The sequence below is a fragment of the Vespula pensylvanica genome, chromosome 19 (genome assembly GCF_014466175.1).
Source record: "Vespula pensylvanica isolate Volc-1 chromosome 19, ASM1446617v1, whole genome shotgun sequence".
Lineage (NCBI taxonomy): Eukaryota > Metazoa > Arthropoda > Insecta > Hymenoptera > Vespidae > Vespula > Vespula pensylvanica.
In genome coordinates, this window is record NC_057703.1 from 3,484,663 (window position 1) to 3,508,952 (window position 24,290).

General features: G+C 27.6%; 2 protein-coding genes and 1 long non-coding RNA gene across 6 annotated transcripts; 1 reads left to right on the forward strand and 2 right to left on the reverse strand.

The window, feature by feature from the left end:
* Positions 1–1,021: 1,021 nt before the first annotated feature.
* On the forward strand, positions 1,022–7,394 carry LOC122635831. The gene is made up of 3 exons (XR_006328773.1): positions 1,022–1,310; positions 6,814–7,028; positions 7,090–7,394. It is a non-coding gene; the product is annotated as an uncharacterized LOC122635831 (long non-coding RNA).
* LOC122635808 (probable glutamate receptor) lies at positions 4,953–8,075 on the reverse strand. Its single transcript, XM_043826472.1, has 8 exons — positions 7,733–8,075; positions 7,184–7,671; positions 6,776–7,105; positions 6,526–6,691; positions 6,225–6,433; positions 6,006–6,095; positions 5,511–5,671; positions 4,953–5,407 (listed from the first exon to the last, which is right to left on the reverse strand). Exons 1-8 carry the CDS (start codon positions 7,932–7,934, stop codon positions 5,083–5,085), a joined length of 1,971 nt encoding a protein of 656 aa, XP_043682407.1. The 5' UTR covers positions 7,935–8,075; the 3' UTR covers positions 4,953–5,082.
* Positions 8,076–13,647: 5,572 nt separating this feature from the next.
* On the reverse strand, positions 13,648–22,715 carry LOC122635809 (glutamate receptor 1-like). 4 transcript variants are annotated; one of them, XM_043826475.1, is made up of 9 exons: positions 22,563–22,715; positions 16,842–16,959; positions 16,297–16,784; positions 15,886–16,215; positions 15,636–15,801; positions 15,350–15,558; positions 15,173–15,262; positions 14,499–14,662; positions 13,648–14,430 (listed from the first exon to the last, which is right to left on the reverse strand). In XM_043826475.1, the coding sequence occupies exons 2-9, from the start codon at positions 16,846–16,848 to the stop codon at positions 14,106–14,108; spliced, it is 1,779 nt and encodes a 592-aa protein (XP_043682410.1). In that variant the 5' UTR covers positions 16,849–16,959; positions 22,563–22,715; the 3' UTR covers positions 13,648–14,105. The 4 variants fall into 4 exon arrangements, with proteins under 4 accessions (XP_043682410.1, XP_043682411.1, XP_043682408.1 ...); XM_043826476.1 differs by lacking the exon at positions 22,563–22,715 and having other exon boundaries at positions 16,297–16,484; positions 16,731–16,784; positions 16,842–17,118; XM_043826473.1 differs by lacking the exon at positions 22,563–22,715 and having other exon boundaries at positions 16,842–17,118.
* Positions 22,716–24,290: the final 1,575 nt, after the last annotated feature.

Below are 24,290 nucleotides of genomic sequence, written 5' to 3' on the forward strand. Positions count from 1 at the left end.
TTATCAATTTATTGTATATAATGTGCATTTAGTTGGATTCCAACTTTGTACTTTTCGGTAAGAAATAAGATATGAAAAAATATGCATGTATACAAGCTATTTATTTTCCACTGGATCATTGTGATTATAAAATCATATCGTGGTTACAAAAAATAATACAAAATACTTAACTGTAATGCAGTATTTCCTAATCTTTTTTAGATCATACTTACCTCAACGTTTCAAAAATTTTAACGTCCTCTGAAGTAATCTAGTAGGAAATAAAAATCATATAAATTGTATTATAATGTTGGACTTAAATGAAATGTCTTCGCCGAAAAACATACGTTCATACGATAAGTAAACAGTACGAGAGGTAGAACGTTCGTTATTTATTGAATGCATTGATTCTACATAGTGATTGTACATAAGAAAAAAAATATGGAAAATATTGCACTTCCACCAGTTTTATCTTTATCTTACTTACACAACAATCTGAAGATATGAATGCAAAAAAAGTGATAAAGTTATTCTAGTAACCTTACAAATTGAAGAGTACGTTACATAGGCATACGATGTGCATTCATGAATGCATCATGTCAGACTATACTGTATCTAAGATCAGCAAACGCGCGTGTAGAATGACACGTGGAGCGTCAGTCTATACTACATCTAATAGACACGCATGCAGAATGACAAATAAAGTGTATTGCACAGACTATATTCCACCCAAAATCAGCCGACGTGCGTACAAAATAACACATAGATCATAAGACGACACTGCACTCAAGGCCAGTGCATGCGCGTGCAGAGCAACACGTGTAGCGTTGCACGGGGAAAATGACTCATTTGAATATATAACCAACGAGTGCATAAATATATAAGAAAGTTAGGGGGTCAGCCAGTAGTAAGTAATTAACTTACGTGCAGTGTCTGTCTCAGCTTTGTATCGGAATTCTGTTAAAATCTATGTCTCTGTATTCAGAATCTGTTAGAACAATTTCCTCATTTTATTCAATTGTATATCAATCTAAATAACAGTGCACGATACGTTAATAATATTATTTTTGTAATCATAATCATAATCATTAAATTGTAGTGCGTTGATTTTGCAGGAAAGGAAACGTTTAAAGAATTATATTCTTTTTTTTTGTAGTGAATGCAGAAGGAGTGATAGTTGTTTTGATTAATTAAATATAATTATTGTGTGGTGATTTAAACGAACAGCTTCATCCCTGACAAATATTTTTACTTGAGCCTCTACTTCAACACCAATCGATTAGAGAAAGGAGCTTACTGATGCAAAGAAAAATTCTCCAGAAAAGATAACGGTAACACTTAATAATAGATATACATGAACGATCACACTGGAACTATCAATCCGTGCATCTTCCTATAGTTATGTTCCGGGAATCATTCTTGTGTCTTAATTAATTAACCTTACTCTCGCATAAAGTTTTGCAAAAAGAAGCAAGTGATTGGATTGTAAACGCATCAAATAGAGGATTCTTTATTGTTGCGGAATACAATCCGCGACCTCACATAAAATAGTGACTATATTGTAGTAAACACATCAAACAAGTATTTTATTGTCGCATAACAAAATTCATAATATCATATAAAAAAATGTTTAAATAAATGAATAATAATACAAATTTCTATTTCATAATAATCTTTAATATAATATTTTGTAAGACAAATTGAATTTCTCTTAAATATATGTCAGAATATAACACGGCGAAAAATGAGCGAACGAAACGATTTATATAAATGCTAAAAGGAGGAAGAAAACAATACTTAGAAATAAACAGGCCGTATATAACTTATTATAAAATATAAAATGATACATATATATTATAATAATACATATATATTATACATATATATATAATAATATACATATATCTACAATATTCATATAGTGTTACAACAATTATTATTATATTACAAAATTACAGTATACAATTTTATAAATGAATAACAAGCAAAAAGGGTATTTTCGAAGAAGGTAAAAAGTTGATTAGATATAACTTTATTACTATTAAAACGATTAAAACACAAGCAACTACATATAGATATAAACGTTAACAAAAAGTATATTGTTTTAAGGAAAGAGAAAGAGAGAGAAAAGAGAGAAAAAGAAAGAGACAGAAAGAGAAGAAAGAAAGACAAGAAAAAGAGAAAAGAAAGAGAAGAGAGAGAAAGAGAGAAAGAGAAGAGAGAGAGAGAGAGAGAGAGAGAGAGAGAGAGAGAAAAGAGAAAGAGAAAGTGAGTACTCATTTTAATTTAAATATTTATTTTAATTTAAATAAATTAAGTTTTGACATGGTCAAATAAAAGGTATCATACTATTGTGCTAGATGATGATCGAATATGGAAACACTATATAATTCAAATACAAAAAAATCGAGCATAAATATTTAAGCTTAGACTACGAATCACAAGAGCACACAAATAAAACAATTAAATCTTCCAGAAATCAATATTACCTCAAGTTTTAGAAAGATGTTTGCGAAAGTAGAGAGTATCATAACATTACTGTGAATTCTATGAATGCATATTTTCATTAAGGAAAGAGAATATCATATAGATTGACTTAACCCTAGGACATGCGCTGAAGGACACACATCCATACGATAGGCAAACAGTACGAGCGATAAAACATTCATTGTTTCTTTTAATTATTTATGCAGTTCCGCATTAGCCATCGAACACATTAATTCTGTATGCTAGATTGTAAGATATTGGACGGAAAATATAAAAAATAATGAACATCTTCACGACCTATTTTTACTTCTATCTGATCTACAAAAAATTGGATCATCTAAATTCTAAACAATAAAAAATTCAACGTTATTTTATTCACTTCTTTAGAAAAAGTTTTCAAGAGGACTTATCAACTCTTTTTACGAATTCATATCGACTGCGTAAATCAAAACAATTTAACATGATTGAGATAAAATTATCTCCCTATAGGCCGTAATGGGAAACATTACTATAATAAAACATTAATTAGTATCAAATGATATTATTATTATATTTTTTATAATAAATACAAATAATAATTTAACTTTTTAATTTAAAAAATCAGTTACGGATTTTTAACTATTAAATATTGAATCCCTGAAGGACCATGGATCACAGTTTGAGAATCTAAGACATAAATTGTATTATACGTTGTATTTAAATAACTAATATCGTCGTTGGTTCATTCGTTTAAAATAGTGATGAGAATTATAGACATTTCGAACGATGAAAACGTTCATCCAATAGAAATTTATCCTTAAATTGTAGCTGTGTAGAAAAGTTACATAGAATTACATACTAGGCATTTTGCTGTTTCAAGGTATGGTAATCTTCCATGATAATATCCTCATATGCCTCTCAGAATCAAAAATATTTTTGAATACTTTAAATAGAATATCCTGTTTACAGTTCAAGTTTGGCTTTGAACGATAATTTTTTATTAAATTGAAAATTTTCTTTTATTAAATTGAAGAATTACGCTTTTCGGAAAATGGTGATTTAAAACATGCCGTACAACAATATTTATAAGAATAATTATATATATATATATATATATATATATATATATATATAAAGTCTTAAAAAATCGGTTTTATAAAAGTATTTTTATTCAATGATATGACTTTTTAAGAATATTTTCCGAAAATTTCATCAGAATAGTTCAAAAACCGACAAAGTTACAATCGTTTGAAATCGATCTTGTAGAATTTCGTAATTGACAAGTGTATGGTCCCTTATAATATATAATTGGCTTATATTATATATAATTTATAATTGGCTGGCTTCAATTTGAAAATTTCTACCTTTTTTCTTTTTAACACTTTATATTAGAGAACATATTCGCATGAGTATGAATATTGAATCATTCGCAATAGAGCATATGCTAATTTTTGTAAAAAATTTTTAAATGAATCAATAGGAAATTACAGAAGAAGAAAACAATAATTTATAAAATAGCGTATTGTCCAAGACTAATAAAATGAACTTACAACGGAAGTGTATGATGAAAGTATAAAAAAAACTCATTCCACATTACAGTAAATGTTTAAATAGATACTAAAAATGTTTAAATAGGTGTTAAAAAATAACTAAGTATATATTTATGATTAAAGTTAAGTTACAGATAAAGAAAACTTTTTTAAAATATATTTGTATCGTTGTAATTTTAAAACGAATATTACTTTTTAAATGATTTTCATACATATGTATATGTAAACATTATAATTTATTTATTTCTTAGACAAAAATGCCAGCATATCCTAAAAAATTATTATAATGAATTGAGAATATGTTTAACGAATTATACAAATTTAATTATAACATTAATTATATAACGTATTTCATATAAATTTAATTAAAAACTTCTATGAATAGAGATGATCAAAACGCAAAAATATCATATTAAAAGATAATCATTTCACATCAATTATACTTTGCAAATATAATATCAAAAAATCTAATATTTCTGAAACATTTTTAATTATATAAATATAACATGTATAATATATATATATATTATATATTACATATAATATAATTATATGATTATATAATAATGCAGATATATATATAATATTTCTTAAAGAGTTTAATTGTATAATATATATATATATATATATATATATATATATATATATTAATATATTATATTCGACATTATATACATTGCAATTGATTGGTATTATGTGAAATTTGACACGTTGTTATGATCGAATTAATTCACTCTAAATAAAAAAATATGATTATTGAAAACTTAACAAAGCGTAATTTAGTTATATCACTGAATCACTATTCATAAGATATGGTAAATGAAATGTTTTTGTTAACTATGAAATACACAGGTAAATCATACTTCATACGAATGCGCAAAATCAAAATAGATCGAAACAGTTAAAATATACGTACATACGTACATTCGATAAATAAAGAAAATGTATAATATATATGTATCATATAATGAAAAAATTCAATTGTAATTTAAAGCTGTACTAAATAATGCAGGAGATAAGATAGCGTACGCATATTTCTTTTTTATTAGAAAATAATAATCATTGAGAACGAACATCTGCGTTGTCATTAATAATTTTCGCGTACATATATACGATTTGTGTAATATTTTGTGATATTTCTGAAACTTTTCTTCCTTTTTACGTAAATTCCTGACGATTTAATGGACGGAATATAATGTACCTTCAATATTTTCCTTTTTGTACGAGCAAAAATAAGCTTTTCTATAATCAGAATACATATACTCAAAACAATACCAAGGAGGATGAAGATAAGAAGTAATATTACGCTGATTAGGGGAACTGGTTGATGTTTAATCATATTATTGGATTTTTTTTTAATTGTCCTCTGTTTCAAACGGTTCATCATACCATTGTAAACATATTTCTGTAAACTAGAACGGGTGCTTTAATGTATGACAAATAAAACTTAATTATTAAAATAATAAATAAAAGCAACTATCACAAGAATTAATTATTAGATTCTTAGGTTCTTACTGAAAATTGATGACATCGGTGAATGGATTATGCTTAGATAAAATCATAGCAATATTGTTTACATGTCCCGTAGCAATATGAACCACATTGCATGGTATTTTTAAATTTGCTATAACATCTTTATCAACTGTGTAGAATGCTAATTTCCGATTTTTACAAATCTATAATTTAATAATAGAATAATTTATATATAATTAATAATTTATATATAATTAATATAATAATTTATATATAATTAATAATTAATACTATAATTTATAATAAAATTAAGATGATTTATAATAAAATAGAAACTAAAAGGCGAAATTGTAAAAATGGTTTGTTCATATGAAAGTCATATAACTCAAAAATTAAGCAATTCTGGATTCATATTGATAAAATCTATTTTTTCTTTTATAAATATGCTGAATCCATTCTTGAAGTTCTCGCTAGTAATTACATTACATTCTGTATATGTAAATGTTATTATTATTTTTTTGTATTATTTCATCATACTTTTTTATATCCTTCCTGCTCAGTAAGGGGCAACTTTCTGTCTTCTAACATCAACTTCATTAATTTCTTTGCGAGCGGATCTCCTGAATTCTACAAACGAATATTTTTCTTCATCTTTCTTCATTCTAGTATACTTATTATTTTATACACGCACATACACATACACACAATAACGTAGATCACACATATGCATGCAGTATATATACGTATTATACTCACTGCAAATTTATCATAATAAGCGGTACCACGAACGACGGCAAGTTGATAAGTACCGTCTTGAACGAAGCTCTCTAATGAATGAAAGGGTAAGACGTGAATAGTAGACGTTAAAAAGCTTATTAAACCTGCTGAATAGGCGGCCGATAAGACGGTAACCAAAATAAATACAGAGAAGTATGCTATTCTTAAAGAAGATCTACCAGAAAAATCTACAGTAAAGAAATACTTTGTATAAATTAAAAAATAATTTGTGTATTAAAAAAACGAAATGAAACGCAAATCAAGAAACATTAAGTCAAACCTGCCAATCCCTGTTGACAAAATATACTCCAAATCTCCAAAAAATTATCGATGAATAAATATCCTATTTTACGATCACTTCCATTATTTACTTTGAGAAAAATCAATAAGATCGATGAAGTTATTAATATTGCAATGATAGCAATCCAAACAGAATTATTGAAAGTCTATAAAAATAACAATTCTTTCATTCATGAAAGTTTACACATGAAGAAGGAAAAAATAACAAATTTAATCGAAACTTGTCGTACTAAAAAGTGAGATGACCATTTAATCCCGTATTTTTCAGGTTCTCGAATAACTAGAAAGTTTTTGATGTTCAAAAAAGGAACCGTGAAGTCAACAACGTTCAATCTGGCATTGGTAACAGAAAAACCTGAAAGAGAAATGTCAGCACGTCCTGCATGTAATTCTGCAATTGCTCCAGACCACGTCTTTTTTTCTGGATTCCAACTTCCAAATTCTTCTGATTCCAAGACAACATCGAAACTAAAATTAAGAATGGTACAAAGTTCTTTTAGTAATTCACCAAACGTACCGCCTAATTCACCGTCCTTTTTTACAGTTATAAATGATGAATCCTAAAAAAAGAAAAAGAATAGAAAGATCAATCTTTATAAATAGAAAAAAGAAAAGATATTTAACCGAAAATTGTTTACCTTAATTATAACAGCTCTCATGATCAAACCCTTTAAATTATATCTTCTTTCATGAAGAGAATCTGGGACTATATTAGTGATTCCTTTCTCTAAGCTCCACGTAGCTACATCATCGATCTCGGTTCGATTCATATCGATCGAATACCATTCTCGTAAAATATTTTCCGTACCACAACGGACCATCATTTCGGAATTGAATCTTAAATGAAATATATTACCTGGTGGATTCTGACAATAATCGGAACCATTTTCCTTGTAAATGAATATCACTAGCCACATAGCTGATGACATGTTAAAGGTACTTGTTGCTAAAGAAAACTCATTAATCACACTGTAATTAGAAATCACCACTATATAATACGGTCGTACAATTTGTTTTATGTAGTACGACGATTTGTGCAATTGTGAAAAGTACAAGTTCGTGCTTGCAACACCTTCGCGAGATAATGCACGCCTCCATTTAAACATCATTGTTGTCATTTTCATTTCTGAAAAAAAAATAAATAAATATCGTAGAAATGATGAGAAAGAAATGAGAAATATCTTTACCATTTATCGATTCAGAGTATAAGAAAATTGCGGATTTCGATCCATATAATTTGCAAATATCTATGATAAAAGGAATCTGTTCTTCGCCGATAGGAAGATCTTGCGATCTTGCGATTTTCGGAAGAAGAAGAAGGACGAGTATCTTTAATCCCACATCAAACATTATTTCAAAGTTGACAGAACTATTTCTCAAGTTAAACATATCGACGATTACGCTCTATAAAAATTCATGAGAAAATATTTACACGTCACAGAAAGTAAAGTGCACAAAAAGTAAATAGGATTTCTAAACTATTGAAAAAATTATTGTTGCTTATTTGAGTTAGTCATTCGGTTATTCCGAGTGTCGTACAGATCGGAGTGCACGCGACGTATGTTTGCACTGTGCATATTCGCGATAATTTTATCTTTGCTAGCATATTATCGATTAATAAACGTTCGTTTCATTTTCCTCTTTTATTGCTTTTTTTTCTCTTTGATGTGTGAATATACAGGGTGTTCGTTCAGAAATGACCGAACAAATATCTCGCGACTGGTTTTAGCTATAAGAAAGTTTAATGATAGAAATTTACAAGACTTTGAATCATCTACAAAATATATGCAAACATTTTTGTTTTAAAAACGATCTTTTCGAATTATAAAGATCAACATAGTTCTCGTATGTGTGTGTATGTGTATTCCATACACACAATATATACAATAATATATACAATAATATGTACAAATGTATTATTTATAAATCAAGTAGGTGTGTATTTTGCATTGTTGAGGTATCTGTAAACAAATTGCGGTATAAGAAGCAATTACTTTAATATATAAGATGCCGATTATCTCGTAAACTATATGTAATGGTAATTTTTTGATTGCATAATTTTTTGATTGATATGATTTTGATTGCAAATGACTACTATTATATAAATATGCAAAAGATTTACAGATATCTATTTGAAGAAACAATGTTAATCTTCATTAATTAAAAAAGATAAAAATAAAAAGGATCTTTATATTTACTATGAAGTTAACACTTTGTAACTAACTCAGACCCGTACAAATTTCTCTTATTACATTTTCCTATGATTTCAACCAGTCATAAGATATTTGCTCGGATATTTATGAACGAACACCCTGTAAATCGTTCGTATTTATGTATTATATCTACATACACACGTTTCATGTTTGTGTTATTGTAGATACGATTGTAAAATATTAATACAAATTGTTCAAATTTCACTTCCATTGTAATAATTTAACAGATGTTCTAATCGATATAAACGAGTAAGGACTTGATAAAATGATGTGGTGCGACCACACACGCGAAACTTTAATTGAACAAATATATATGAGAATTTCACTTTCATTGAAATAATTTAATAGACCTTCTAATCAATATAAACGAGCAAGGACTTGATAAAATGTGTAGTACGACCAGCACGTGAAAAGCTTTATTTGAACAAATATATACGATAATCATCTAGAAAGTAATAAAGCTAATCACATACATTTTCTATATCAGTAAGATTTTTATTTGGCAATTGCATTATTTTATTTGGCCGTCAAAATAGTAGTTCTAACAATAACAAACTAGCGTTTAAAAAATTCACTATATTGAAATTCTACTGTCATGCTTCTTATAAACAATCAATTTTTGCGAATTTGTTTGAAGTCATAGTGTAGCACGATAAAATGGATTTATATATTAAACTTTGAAATCTATACATCAAATTCAAAAATCACTGAAATTACTTAGGTGAATATAAAACTGAAATTTTGTCTTTTTAAAAAAATCGTAAAATAGATTATACATGCGATAAAATGTATTATACATGTATAATTTATATTGAATGCATAAATTTGTATTCATTCGAAGATAACGTAATGAAAATGCATTCCAGAGCAGTTGATAAATTTATTTTTAAAATACACAAAATATTTCTTAAATATTTCTGATAACTCACTTCTATAAGTTATACCGCAGCAAATACAATTATATCAGCCGTAGCAATATTACAAACTCCTATGTTACGATTATTGTTACAGCTATGGAAAATGTATTTGATCAAAATGTATGTAACCATTTATCTATAAATACGTACAGATATAAAACAATGAAATTTTCATTTCGCCGGATATCTATTTATTAACTTTATGCTTTTTGATAAGAGAAAAGATAAAGAAAGGTAAGATACAAGGTAAGAAATAAGATAAAAAAAATTTTCATATAGGCTAGCTATTTATTTTTCACTAGTCCACATTTCCCAAGTGAATTCAATGAATTTGTCACTATCAAACTTGGTTTATACGAAAACGTACAAAATAGTTGACTAGTTGACTCTAATATCTTCTAATTTTTTTTTTTTTTTGGTGTTATGCTCCATCTCAATGCCTCCAAAAATTTTTATGCTTCGTTTAGCAATCCAGTATAAAAAAATCATATAAATTGAATGATCTAAATTTTAAAGAATAAAGAATTCAATTATATTTCACATAATTATTTAAAGAAACTCCCTAATTATCAATCATTACCAAGAAGGATTCATATCGACTGTATTAATCAGAATAATTTTATGTAATTAAAAAATAATTACTTCCCTATAGATCTTACACACCGCATTAGAGAACAATGTTGTGCTGCAATAATGAAAGATTGAGTGAAATTATATTATATTATATTATATTTTACAAAAAGATTTTTATTCGCTAGTATGATTCTTTAAGAATATTTTTAGAAATAGACAAAGTTAGAGTTGTTCAAAATCGATCTTATCGAATTTCATAGTCGTTAGGTGTATAGTCTTTTATAATCGGTTGTTCTCCTTGTAGAAATCCACAAAAATTTCTACCTGAACATTATTTTTGCTAAAAACGAATCCAAAATAATAACGAAAACCTGCACCAGTTGATTTACAAAATCACGTCCAAAAAAATACACGAAAATTATTATTGGCAAAGTTATTGTTGAAATTGCTGCTAATATTATCATTTGTAAGATTTCTGTTGGAACAAATACGCAATCCTCCGAAAAAAAAAAAAAACTCTAAAAATTATCCTACTTCGTCTGAGGAACTTTCGAACTCATCAAAATTCATTCAAAAAGCTTTGAAAAATAGAGTTTCATTAATATCAACAATACGAACTGTTTAATCATCAATTGTCAATAATATTGACTATACAACTAAAACATTTTCAAATAACAAAATGTCTACTAGCACTTTATTGATCTTAATTGAATCAAAAATACCTTATAGAAATTTCAATAACAGTAGAAACACTCATTTTAAATTTCAAAAGAAATTTCCAGGCAATCCATACGATTTTTTATGTGGAATTTATAATCGATTGTAGTTTAAACTCAAGAAAATTATTGATCACAGAATTATTAAGAGTTAATTTAGATGTGATGGCGAATAGATATTGTATTCAATCTTTAAGTCTCGAATACGTCTCCATTTTTTCAATTTCCAATGACCTTCTGTAAACACAAAAATCGTTTCATCTTCTTGTACTAGATTTAATATTCTTTTATATAAATTCAACATGTCACGTTCGTGGACAATATGAAATTTTCGAACAAATTATAAATGTTCCTATCTCAGTAAATAATATTGGACATCAGTTACCAAAAAACATTGATAATGATTACTACATCAATGTTCATATCAAAAGAAAAATATCATAGATCAAACTATTTAATGGGCTAGGTTAATAAACGTAACATTAAAGTGTGGACAACGCTTCTCTACCGTTTTTACGACATTACAACTGATTAATCTTTCTTTGATAAAATAAACGAAACCGAACTACGACAATATGAAATAAGTGAAGATATTTATGATACAGTCACCTGTAGCGGCATATTTTAACAAACTTATGAACGTACTGATAATTTTGCTGCAATGGAAAATCAATTTAAACGGATTGAACGCGATAATCATCACGTATATACCATCGTACATGCATCTGATACATGCATTTCGGGTGCAGTTTAGTCTAAAGCTCTACGTATCGCTCTACGTGCATGCTTGTTAGCCTTCGATGCAATTTGGATTGATGCTCAACGGATCACCCTTGCACGTATATGCGCTTATCTTGGGTGCAGCATAGTTTTACGCTGATGTCCTTTTGCTGACCTTAATATAACAGTCAATCTGCTAAATTCACTAATAATTCTAATTATTTGTAAGAAATTTGAATACAAAGAAGTACACATTAAGTGTCACGGGGACATAACACATAATATCGACGATATTTTCAATTTAAAATGTAATTCCATTAAACAAAACTACAGAGCATAGTGGGCAGACTTTCCAAAAAAGAGATGCATACACTCCAATGCAAGAAGTTGAGTCTAGATAAATTTAGCTTGAAATATTTTCATAGTTTCTTTTGAAACAGATTTAGCATAATGTTAATTCCTTCGATCAGTCATACCAATCATATGATCACGTACAATAGAACAATAAGGGATCTAAAAAATGTGGGGAAAATGTTTAATAATAAGATACAATAAAAACATTGATACTTTATTATTTAACAAGAAACTTAAGTTTAATAACAATCGACAAAATTCATAATTATAGCATTATTGAACGTACTGCACAGGTTATTATCGGTTGAGTTTCATTATCGATAAGTAAGTGCTCCGGTCGGTATATATGTTACAGTCTAATTACGGTTTAATGTAATTTACGTGGGCGTTATAATGATTGTGCACTGTATAGAATATCCAACTTTTTGGACAGTGTGTATAATGAGCAAGTATTTCAGGAATTGCCCGGACATTCTATATAATGTTCACAGTTTATTGAACAGTGTATTGAATCCATAGTTGAATCCATAGTTGGCATTCTTTTATCTGGATCTTTCATCGCCCGTATTCTGCCTATAATTAACATTCTTTTATCTTCATCTGTTATCGCTTGTACTCAGCCTATTACTCCTACACATTCTTCTATTCTAATAAATATTTCCTTGTCTTTGTCTTTTCAGTCTTTCAGAAATTTTATTTCACTTACAATAATTAACGACGTATTTTTTTCATATTCGAAATTGAAATTGTGCTATATTTTGTTGTTTTTCATCGCCATGAATGTGAAACAGGGAAAACGTTCGAGGAAAAGTTGATCGATATTGTAAGTAGAAAAAAATATAGCTTTCCTCACCACTTATCAATACGAGAGTCGAATATGCGCTAGAATAATGTTTGGATTGCGTCTGAATTGCGTCTAGGTTTATTAAACTTGTTAAATTATTAGACTTCGTTGCTGTTACTGCAAAAGCGGATAGCATATTGATTTCTTTGAGGAAAGCAGCATCTTAGAAAAACGCAATAGTGTTACAGAGGCATAAGAAATGCAACTACAAATTATAAAACAGATTATAGAATTCACAATATACAGACAATAGTAAAATATTATTTTTAGTAAATTTCATACTCATACTTACATAATAATAAATTTATTAGTACTTTTTTATAATAATCAACGATATAATACAATATAATGTATTTATATTAGAATATATATAGAATATATAATATTCTAATATAAGTAACTTTAACAAAAATTATATTATAAATACCTTTAATAAAATTTTATATAATAATTTATATTTATATATATAATTATTATAGTAAATAAATAAATATATATACATGTATACATAAGAACCTAAATGACTATAATTGATCAATTCAGCAACTTCGTTAATTTTTAATATAATTTACAGTAAGAAAAATAGTCAGAATCATGTAATCAAAGATCATGATTAATTAAATAATCTTTAATCGTGTAATGATAACACTTTCAATTATAATTAAATCAGTAATTTATGTGTAAGAACAATACTTTGAATATTTTATGAAAAATACATACTTACTGTTTATTTAATTTTATTTAAAACAATAACTCTAACAAATATTTAGTTTGATATGAGAGAATGCGCAAATAATAGTTAACTTTTAACTATCTTTTCAAACACTTTATCTGATAACATATGTGCTTTCGGTGCATTTACTTATTATTATTGCAGATTAAAATAGTCTCTTAACAGAAACGGAAGACGGCAGCGGTGTATTACATAAAATAAAACCTTTTTTTATCACAATGGATATATATTAAGACTGTTATTATTCACGAAATAGTACTATTTTTATATTACATATATTAGTCAATAATAACTTCAATTCTATTAAATCATAAAACAATGAAAAATTAAAGCAATATCAAGATATATAGAAACATTTGCACAATTTTCATTTTAAAACTGCTAAATAATGCAAAAACGTAGACATACGCGTTTTTATTCCTTCAGAAAATTATAAAATATAAATATCAAAGTGAAAAAATTTATTGGAAAAGCAACAATAGCATTGTCATTAATAATTTATGCGAGCACATTTTCGATTCATATAACCTTTTTCAATATTTTTTATATTTTTCTTCTTTTCTACATAAAATCTTGACGATTTAATGGGCGGGATATGATGTACCATCGACATTTTTTTTCTTTTACGAACAAAAATACATTTTTCTATGATCAGAGTGCAAATACCCAAAATGATACCAATTTGGATGAAGAAAATAAGCGATATTACAGTGGTTATGGGAACCGGTTGATACTTAATCATATCATGGAATTTCTTTTTAAATATCGTATCTCTTAAACGATTTATCATACCATTATTGACAAATTTCTGCAACCTAAAATAAACAAATGCTTTAACATATGATAAATGAAAATTTACATTATTGAATTTTTGTGTTCTTACTGAAAATTAATGACCCCAGTAAATGGATTGTGTTTAGATAAAACTATAGCAAAACTGTTTACACGTCCTGTTTCAACACGAACCACATTGCATGGTATTTCAAGATCTACACTTCTTCTTATTTCATCGAACGTGTAGATTGCCAGATTTCGATTTTTACAAATCTGTAATATAATAACGGACATTAATAATAAAACTATATACAGGATTTAACGAAATCTAGAAGCGAAATTGTAGAAATGAATTCCTCATATGTAGAGAAGAAAAGATAAGTTCTCTCAAAATAGTTCCGGAAGTGATTAATTTACAAATTATAATATATATCTTATAATTAGTATACTCCAATTATGTAACCTAAATTTTGTATTGTACTTTATATTCTTAAACCACGTACATGGGCTAATGTATTCAATCAGAATATATCATAATTTCAATTCAAATAAACATAGCTGGAGTATATTAAGATATACTAAGTCTTGAAAGTCGTATAACTCAGAAATTAAGTATTTAAAAATCCATAGTTTATATAACCTACTTTTTTTTATGAGAAAATTTATTTATACTACTTTCTTTTCATGTATGAGGAATCAATTTCTCAAAATTTGTCACATGATTTCATTACACCCTTCATATATAAACGTTAATTAATTTCTTTTTATATTATTTCATTTTACACTGTTAAATGCTTCCAGTATAGTTGAAGGCAATTTTTCTTCTTCTAGCATCAATTTCATCACTTTCTTTGCAAGCGGATCTTCCGAATTCTACAAATAAATATCTTTATTCGTCTACGTATTTTTATAGTTTTATACGCACACACACATACATACATGTATACGTATTATACTTACTGCAAATTTATCATAATAAGCCGTACCACGAAAAACAGCAAATTGATAAGTACCATCTTCAACGAAGCTCTCTAATGAATGAAAGGGTAAAATGTGGATAATGGACGTTAAAAAGCTTATTAAAGCCGCAGAATAAGCTGCCGATATTACGGTAACAAAAAAAAATATAGAAAAGTATGCTATACGTAACGAAGATTTATCAGAAAAATCTAGAATAAAGAAATATTTGTATAAATATAACTATTAAGAAAATGTAATCAAAAAATCAAGAAGTATTGAATTAAACCTGCAATTCCTTGTTGACAGAAGATACCCCAAATCTCCATAAAGTTATCGGATAATAAATTTCCTATTTTACGATTAGTTCCATCTTTTATTTTGAGAAAAATCAATAAGATCAATGCAGCAATTAATACTCCAAACATAGCGATCCAAACAGAGTGAGTGAAAGTCTACAATAATAACAATTTTTTAATTAATGAAGATTAACGCAAAAAGGAGGAAAATATAACAACTTCGATTGAAAATTATCGTACTAGAAAATAAGATGACCATTTAATCGCAAATAATTCTGGTTCCCGAAAAAAGAGGCAATTTTTGGAGATCAAAATAGGAAGCGTGAAATCAACGGCATTTAATCTGGCATTCGTAATAGAAAATTCTGAAAGAGAAATATTAGCACGTCCAGCATATAATTCGGCAATTGCTCCAGACCAAGTCTTTTTTTCTGGATTCCATCTTCCATACTGTTCTACTTCCGAGACAATGTCAAAACTAAAATTAAGAGTGGCACAAAGTTCTCTTAATATCCTACCGTATAAACCATCTAATTTGCTATCCTTGTTTATATTTGTGAATGGTGAACCCTAAAGAAGAAAAATCGGAAAGAAATATAAAAATAATTTTAAATAAGAAATAGAAAAAATATCTAAGCGAAAATATTTTACCTTAACTATAACAGCTCTCATGATCAGACCTTGTAAATTATGTCTTCTTTCGTAAAGAGAATCTGGAACTACTTTAGTAATTCCTTTCTCTAAACTCCACGTAGCTACGTCATTGATCTCCACTCGCCTTGTATCGACCGAATACCACTCTCGTAAAATATTTTCCGTACCGCAACGGATCAACATTTCTGAATTGAATTTTAAATGAAATATATTACCAGGTGGGTTGTGACAATAATCGAAACTATATTCCTTGTTATTGAATATCACTAGCCATACAGCTGAAGACATGTCAAAGGTACGTGTTGCTAAGGAAAACTCATTAATCGCATTGTAATTAGAGATTACTACAACGTAATACGGTCGTACTATCCGTTTCACGTAGTACAATGATTCGTACAATTGTGAAAAGTAAAAATTGGTGGTCGCAATACCTTCCCGAGAAAATGCACGTCTCCATTTGAACACCATCGTTGTCATTTCCATTTCTGAGGAAAAAAAAATTAATATAGAAGAAATGAAAAGGAGCTGAGGGATATATTTACCTTCCATCGAGTCAGCATATAAGATAATTACAGATTTCGGTCCATATAATTTGCATATCTCTATGATAAAAGGAATTTGTTCGTCATCGGTAGATAGAAATTCGTAGGACCTTATAATCTTCGAAAGAAAAAGAAGAAGAAAAAGATGAAGAAATAGTATCTTTAATGGCACAAAGAAAGACATTTTTTCACTCAATTAATTATAATGCTATTTTTTAAATTGATAACGATATTCTACAAAAAAATGAAAAACTTTCTATCCGTCTACGAACGAAGATCGCACAAGACTAAATTGCTAAACTATTAAGAGAATTACATTCACTTAGATTATTATGATTTTTATACAGATCTGGGATCACGCAACATGTATGTACATATTCCTGCAAAGAACATGATTTTATCTATGACATTGATTTATTATCGATGTATTAATAAACATTTTTTCATTTGCCTTTTATGTTGCTTATTAAATATATATATATATATATTTATTTATTTATATTTATATTTATATATATATATAATTATCACATGCTTAATAATAATATATATATAAAAAAGAAATGGATATATATATGTATATATATATTTTTTTGTGTATATACATACGCTCATCTACATTACATACATTTATTATCGTAGGTTTATATGATAGTAATATATTAAAAGAAATTATTAAAATTTCATTTGCGTTTAAATAATTTAGTAGACATTCTAATCGATATAATCGAGGCAAGCACTTAACAAAATGAATTGCAGCCATCACACATTTAAACAAGTGTATATGAGTGTTGTTTAATAAATAATACCCATTTAAATGTCGATGTTATGTAAAGTAATGAAATATTTTTATAAAAAATCATTTAGCTTTACTTATACGTTGACATAAATCAGTAGTTCTTAAACTTTTTTAATTTAAAATTTTAATTTGAAAATTTTATTAGTTCATTTTATATAATGTGCATTTTGTCGGATCCCTAACCGTCAATTTTATATTTTTCGATAAGAAATAAGATAAGAAAAAATATTCATGTATATAAGCTTTTTATTTCCCAATATTGCGATTACAAAAAATAATATAAAATACCTAACCGTAATGTTATGTTTTCCAATCTTTCTTAAATCATATTCTATCTTAACATTTCAACAATTTTGATTTCCTTTCAAGTAATCTAATAAAAAGTAAAAATCATATAAATTGTATTATATAGGTTGACTTAAAAAAAGGCCTGCGTTGTTTGTTTAGTTATTCAGTTTCGCATTGGCCACCGAACGTATTGATCCTATATGGTGGATTGTAAGACATCAGAGAGAAAGTATAGAAAATAATGCATTTCCAACATTTTTACCTTTGGCTGACTAACACAACACATGAAGACAAGAATGCGATGCAAGTGATAAAGTAATTCTAGTAGCCTTACAAATTGAAAAGTACATTACATAGGTATATAATGTGCATTCATGAACGTGAAATAAGAATGTGATAAAGAATTTCTTACAGTATTTCTATAAAAACTTAGTTCAATGGAAATAATGGCAGAGATAGTTTTACAAGATATATTTAGCATCGCATCTTTCGATCTGACTGTTACAAATTGTGTGGTATAATTACAATGTTTATAAGAGGCGATAACAATTTTCAGGATACCAGAGAACAAAAACGTGACTTATTTTCTACATTTCATCGGACTTACGATTTTCTTTGATTTACGACAAATTGGTTTCGGTTGACTCGTCTAAATTAAAAAATTTTTACACGCCTATATGTTAAAAATTATAATTTCCATATACGGAAACAAACAGAAAGGAAATCTATACGAAATTTCGTAGTAGCACTCCATAAGTTAAGTATCTATTGCAATTTTTGAAATTACTTAAAAATAGCATTGAGAAACCGATTTTAGTCTTTATCAAATGAAATAACCCAAGCATTTTTGTCAGAAATAAATATTTAGGTTTTGATAAGAAGGTAAACATTGTTGTTGAATAATCTAAAAAAGACATTACACAATCACACAGTCGGACATCCCTCAAGCAAATTACATAGCACGAATCAAATAACGAATAAAAGCAAAAAGGAACGCAAATATATCACCGAATTATCTAAGAAAGCGTCGGCTCTCAGAAACAAACAACAAAAAAAACAAAAAAGAAAAACATTCCCAATTGTGACTGACATAATCTTAGACGTTATCTACAAATATACGAACATTTACAAAGATACTAATTGTGTTTAGATATGAAACAAACCATCTAACAACGGAATGTGTGTGTGTGTGTGTGTGTATGTGTATGGAAAATTTTTTAAACGACATTTCAAAAGTTATGGTGTTACACGATGACATAAAAATTAGAGCACTTAACGATAAGTTATATTTACAGCATCTAGATCAGGTATTAACTAAGTTAGATCAATTGAACGTACTAATTAATAAGGAAAAATCAGAATTTTTTAGAAATTTAATAAAATACTGCTATAAATATATCGATCGATAAAAATGACATTCATAAAACAAAAGAAAAATAAGCGCCATTGATAAAATTTCGTGATCGCGAAATAACAAAATTACGAGCGTTTATCGATTTTATAACTTACTACGATAAATTTATCGAAATTTTAAATTTATTATTATTTCCATTGATTGAATTATTGAACCTTCGTGTTTTATTTAGATGGTTTAAAGAATGTTTTAAGGAACATTTTAAGCAAAGAAACAATTGAAAAACAATAAAATTTTAGTTCACTTTGATCCGAAAACGAATCAGAACTATTTCTACAATACGCATCGCAAACATTGATAAAAATTCGACAACGATGTTCACAGATCAACAAATAATTTGTACAGTAAAAAACTTTCAATACCTTCACAGAGGTTATTTTACATTACACACCGACTATCAACCATCAGTACAAATGTTTTCACTATCGAAAGAATTACCAACATATACTGCTATGAAAATGCATGTTATAAATGCATCTCTAAAAGTGACTCAAAGTGCGTCTCTGCAACGTATTTAAATTATTATATAGTTTGTTAGATTACCACTCAATGTTTATTGTTTTTTTTTTCGATCGTTTTGTGTTTTGTGATATAAACTTTAATTACTTTCGTCTCTCGTCCGAAATGGTTAGTTCTTCTTCGGTTCTTGTTCTCTGTGCGCGTCTATACTATCTGATAAAAATTGTTTCTTTTCTTTGTTTCCATTTTTTACAATGTCGACCGTAAAACAATGAAGGACTATATTTTTATAATATATCGTATCTTATTTCTCACGTTCGATATTAAATGTAAAAATACAAAATTACATGATAATACGGACAGACCTTCACGTTTACCAAAAAAAAAAGAAAATGGAATATCAATATAAGATAGTAAAAGTTTATAAATTAGACAACAAAGAGGACATGTACAAGGAATAAAAAAAATTTAATTAGATCTGATTTTTCCGTATAAGTAAAAATTAAATACAGATATAAAATAAAATAAAAAAATTCGTTATCTCAAGGAGGGAAAGAAAGTTCAGTGTCGAAATTATTTTTATTTAAATAAATGATGTTTCAGCATGGTTAAATAAAAGATAAGAGAAACAATAGGATACATATTGCGTTGAATGATAGCTGAATATAAAAATACCCCATATAAATCAAATACAAAAAAATGGAAGTACACACAACGAAAATAAAGATTTAGATTTAAACTACAAACCACAAGAACATACGTCAATACAAGTAAACAAAATAAATAAGAAATCTTTCAACGACCAATGATATCACAAATTGTAGAATGACATAGAGATCACTGTAACGTTATGTATTCTATGAACATTAGAATACTTTTATTAACAAGAGGGAGTATTATATAGGTTGGCTTAAGAAAAGGACATGCGCTGGGAAACATATATCTATACGATATGCAAACAGTACGAACGATAAAACATTCATTGTTTCTTTTAATTATTTATGCACTTTTGTCGTAGTCGCCGAACGCATTAATTCTGTATGCTAGATTGTAAAATATCGAAGAGAAAATATAAAAAATAATGAACATCTTCACGATCTATTCTTTCCTCTATGTGATCTACACAACAAATTGGATCATTTAAATTCTAAATAATAAAAGGTTCAACCATATTTCATTCATTTCTTTAGAAAAAAATCTTAAAAAGAACTTAACTCTTTTCACGGATTTATATCAACTGCGTAAATTAAGACAATTTAACATGATTTGGATAAAGTTATCTCCCTATAGGCCATAATGGAACGCATTGCTATAATAAAACATTAATTGGTATCACATGACATTATTATATTTTTTATAATGAATGTAAATAATAATCTAATTTTGTAATTTAAAAAATCAATTGCGGATTCTTTACTATTAACTATCAGATCTCTAGGAGACTGTAAACTGTGGATCACAATTTGAGAATCAAAGACATAAATTAAACTATATTTTGTGTTTAAATAAGTAGTATTGTTGTAATTATTTAAAATGATGATAAAAATTCAAAATCTCGCCGATGACAAATATTTGGAATACTTTTCGAATAATGAAAATGTTCGATCAAAAGAAATTCATTGTCGAATTAGACATCCTTACGAAAGATATATAGATTCACAATGATACTCATCGTCATGTAATTCTACAGGTCAAAAACATTCTAAAATACTTTAAATAAAAGGTAATAGAATATTTTTCTTACGGTCCGAACAAGGCTCCAAACGATTATGATTACAATTTTTTTGCAAAATTGAAAATTTTGGAGAAAACGATTCTTTTCGGAAAAGAATGATTTAAAAGACAGTGTATAACGGTGCTTATGGTATTACGTATATTTACAAAATTCAAAAAATTGATTTTTCAAAAATATTTGTATTCGGCGATATTATTATTTAAGAATATTTTTTTGAAAATTTAATGAAATAATTTCAAAAATTGACATAGTTACAGCTGATTGAAATCAATTTTATCAAGTTCCCTAATGGACAAGCATATAATTACTTATATTAGATTGGTCCGATTTTGGAAATTCACAAAAATTTCTATTTGAACATTATTTTGTATTACATCTTAAATTAAAGAACATGTTTAGATGAGTTTAAATGTTGAATCAATCGTATTTGTGTACGTGAAAATTTTCAAAATGAATCGAAGTACAGAAAAAGAAAAAAATGATTTGGAGAACGGAATAATGTCCACAATGATTATGTGAACTTGCTGCGAAACTATACGAAATGTATAATAAGTATATAAAAAGTTGTCTTACATTACAATGAGTGTTCAACTAATTACGATGATTACATTGAAAAATAACTAAATATACATACTAAAATTACAAATAAAGAAAATTTTTTAAAATACATTTGTATTCTAACTTCAAAACGGATTTTATTTTTTAAACTACCCTCCTATAAATGTATATGTTGTTACGTCCCGGATTATGCCACATGACAAGCAGATATTTATATGATGCATTTACTACAATCTAATCACTATTTTATTATGACGTCGTGAATTGTGTCACGCAACAAAAGGAATATTCTATTTTGATACGTTTATTACAACCTAGTCATTTGTTTCTTTTTGGTCAATGCGAAACTTTACTCAGGAGTAAGGCTAATTAATTAATTAAGACACAAGAATGATCCCAGGAATATAGCTATAGAAAGGTTCAGAGATTGAGAGACTGTTTATTAGGATATTTTATTTTTATTGTTACCTTTTCTGAAGAACTTCTTCTTTTCCTGGTAAGACGATGTTATACCTTGGCCTTAGCATTAGTAAAACCGTTTCACTAATCGGTTGATGTTGGAATTGACACTCAAAGAAAAATACTTGTTAAAAATGAAGTTCGATAAAATCATTATACTCTGATAATAATAACTATATGAATATAATTAATCAAGCAACTATTACTACTTCTACATTCATAGATAAAAGAAAAAGAATATAATGAAATCAACTCACTATAAATTAATGATTACAATTATGATTATAAGGTTAGTGCTGTTAACGCGTATCGCGCATTATTATAACAAAATAAAAATGAAATTCAGATACAAAGACTGAGATAAAAACTTTAGCAGAATTCGAATATTGAAACTGAAACAGAGACTGCGAGTTAATTAATAGACTAAATAAACGAACGAACGAGAGAACAAGAAGTCAGGACTGACGCTCTAGATTATATATTTTGTGCACTTGCTAATTATGCATCGAGGTAAGTCATTCTCCACATGTTATGCTACATGCGCAGTTCTAGCCTTCAACACAATATAATCTTAAGTTCTATTGCAATTTTGCACATGTATCAGTCAATTTCGGGTGCAATATAGTCCGATGCTTTGTGGGTCACTCTACTGCTGGTCTTAGGTGCATAATAGATTGTGCAGTATAGATTGGTGCAGTATAAATTGACACTCGACGTGTTACCCCTGCATGCGCGTCCATTTACTTTGGACGCAGCATAGTCTAATACTCCCTGTATCCTTTTGCTGATCTTGGTTGCTGAATTGGCTTAACAGTCAATTCACTAAATTCAATAATAATTTACTATTTGTAAGAAATTTGAATATACACAAATACACGAGGATGTGACAATATATAGTAATGTTATATAAGGAGATGCACATGTGTGGTCATACATTATGATTGCTATCATATAATACTGGTATATGGTATACTGGCATATAATACTGGTATATCATATAATACGATTAAACTGACTGGCTGTTGATAAAAAATATGTTAATTAAAGAACCTGAGGAAACGTCATTCAATTATGTCGCTCAATCAAGACTCATATATGACAGATAGTAAATCAAATTCTTTTTCTAATTATAAAATACATAGATAAGTATATCATACTTCATATAAATACGACAAATAATTAGAAAGAATTAAAATATGTATAAGTACGTGCATTCGATAAATAAGGAAAATATGTTAAATGTATGTCTCCGCGTATAATATGAGGAAAAAATTCTATTTCAATTTAAAACTGTATTAAATTATGCAAAAGCTTAGATATGCGTGTTTCTATTCCATTAGAAAATTATAATCTGAATATAAAAGTTCGCTTATAACGAACATTATAATTTACGCAAGCACATTTACGATTCGCATAATCTGTTGCAATATTTCTTATACTTCTCTTCCTTTTTATATAAAATCCTAACGATTTAATCGACGGAATATTATGTACCATCAACATCTTTTTTTTAAGAGCAAAAATATACTTTTTTATGACCATAATAAGTAACCAAAACAACATCAATTAAGATCAAGATAAGATATGATATATGAGTTTATCTATACGTGCATCTATATGTGTGTGTATGTGTGCATATATGTTGCGGATTCATCTTTTGTGATTACTATCATTTAACGATGGTGTAATCAGATTAACTTCAATTATATAGAAAAATATGCTTATTACAAAATATGT

Excerpts from the sequence above, each read along its gene's own strand:
- LOC122635808 (XM_043826472.1), bottom strand. The coding sequence starts at position 7,934 with ATGTTTAACTTGAGAAATAGTTCTGTCAACTTTGAAATAATGTTTGAT. Across the intron at positions 6,434-6,525 it reads TTGTCAACAGGGATTGGCAG|ATTTTTCTGGTAGATCTTCT; the intron begins GTTTGACTTAAT and ends TCTTTACTGTAG. Across the intron at positions 6,096-6,224 it reads CTTATTATGATAAATTTGCA|AATTCAGGAGATCCGCTCGC; the intron begins GTGAGTATAATA and ends ATTCGTTTGTAG.
- LOC122635809 (XM_043826473.1), bottom strand. The coding sequence starts at position 17,025 with ATGTCTTTCTTTGTGCCATTAAAGATACTATTTCTTCATCTTTTTCTT. Across the intron at positions 16,216-16,296 it reads TGAGAGCTGTTATAGTTAAG|GGTTCACCATTCACAAATAT; the intron begins GTAAAATATTTT and ends TTTCTTCTTTAG. Across the intron at positions 15,802-15,885 it reads AATGGTCATCTTATTTTCTA|ACTTTCACTCACTCTGTTTG; the intron begins GTACGATAATTT and ends TTATTATTGTAG.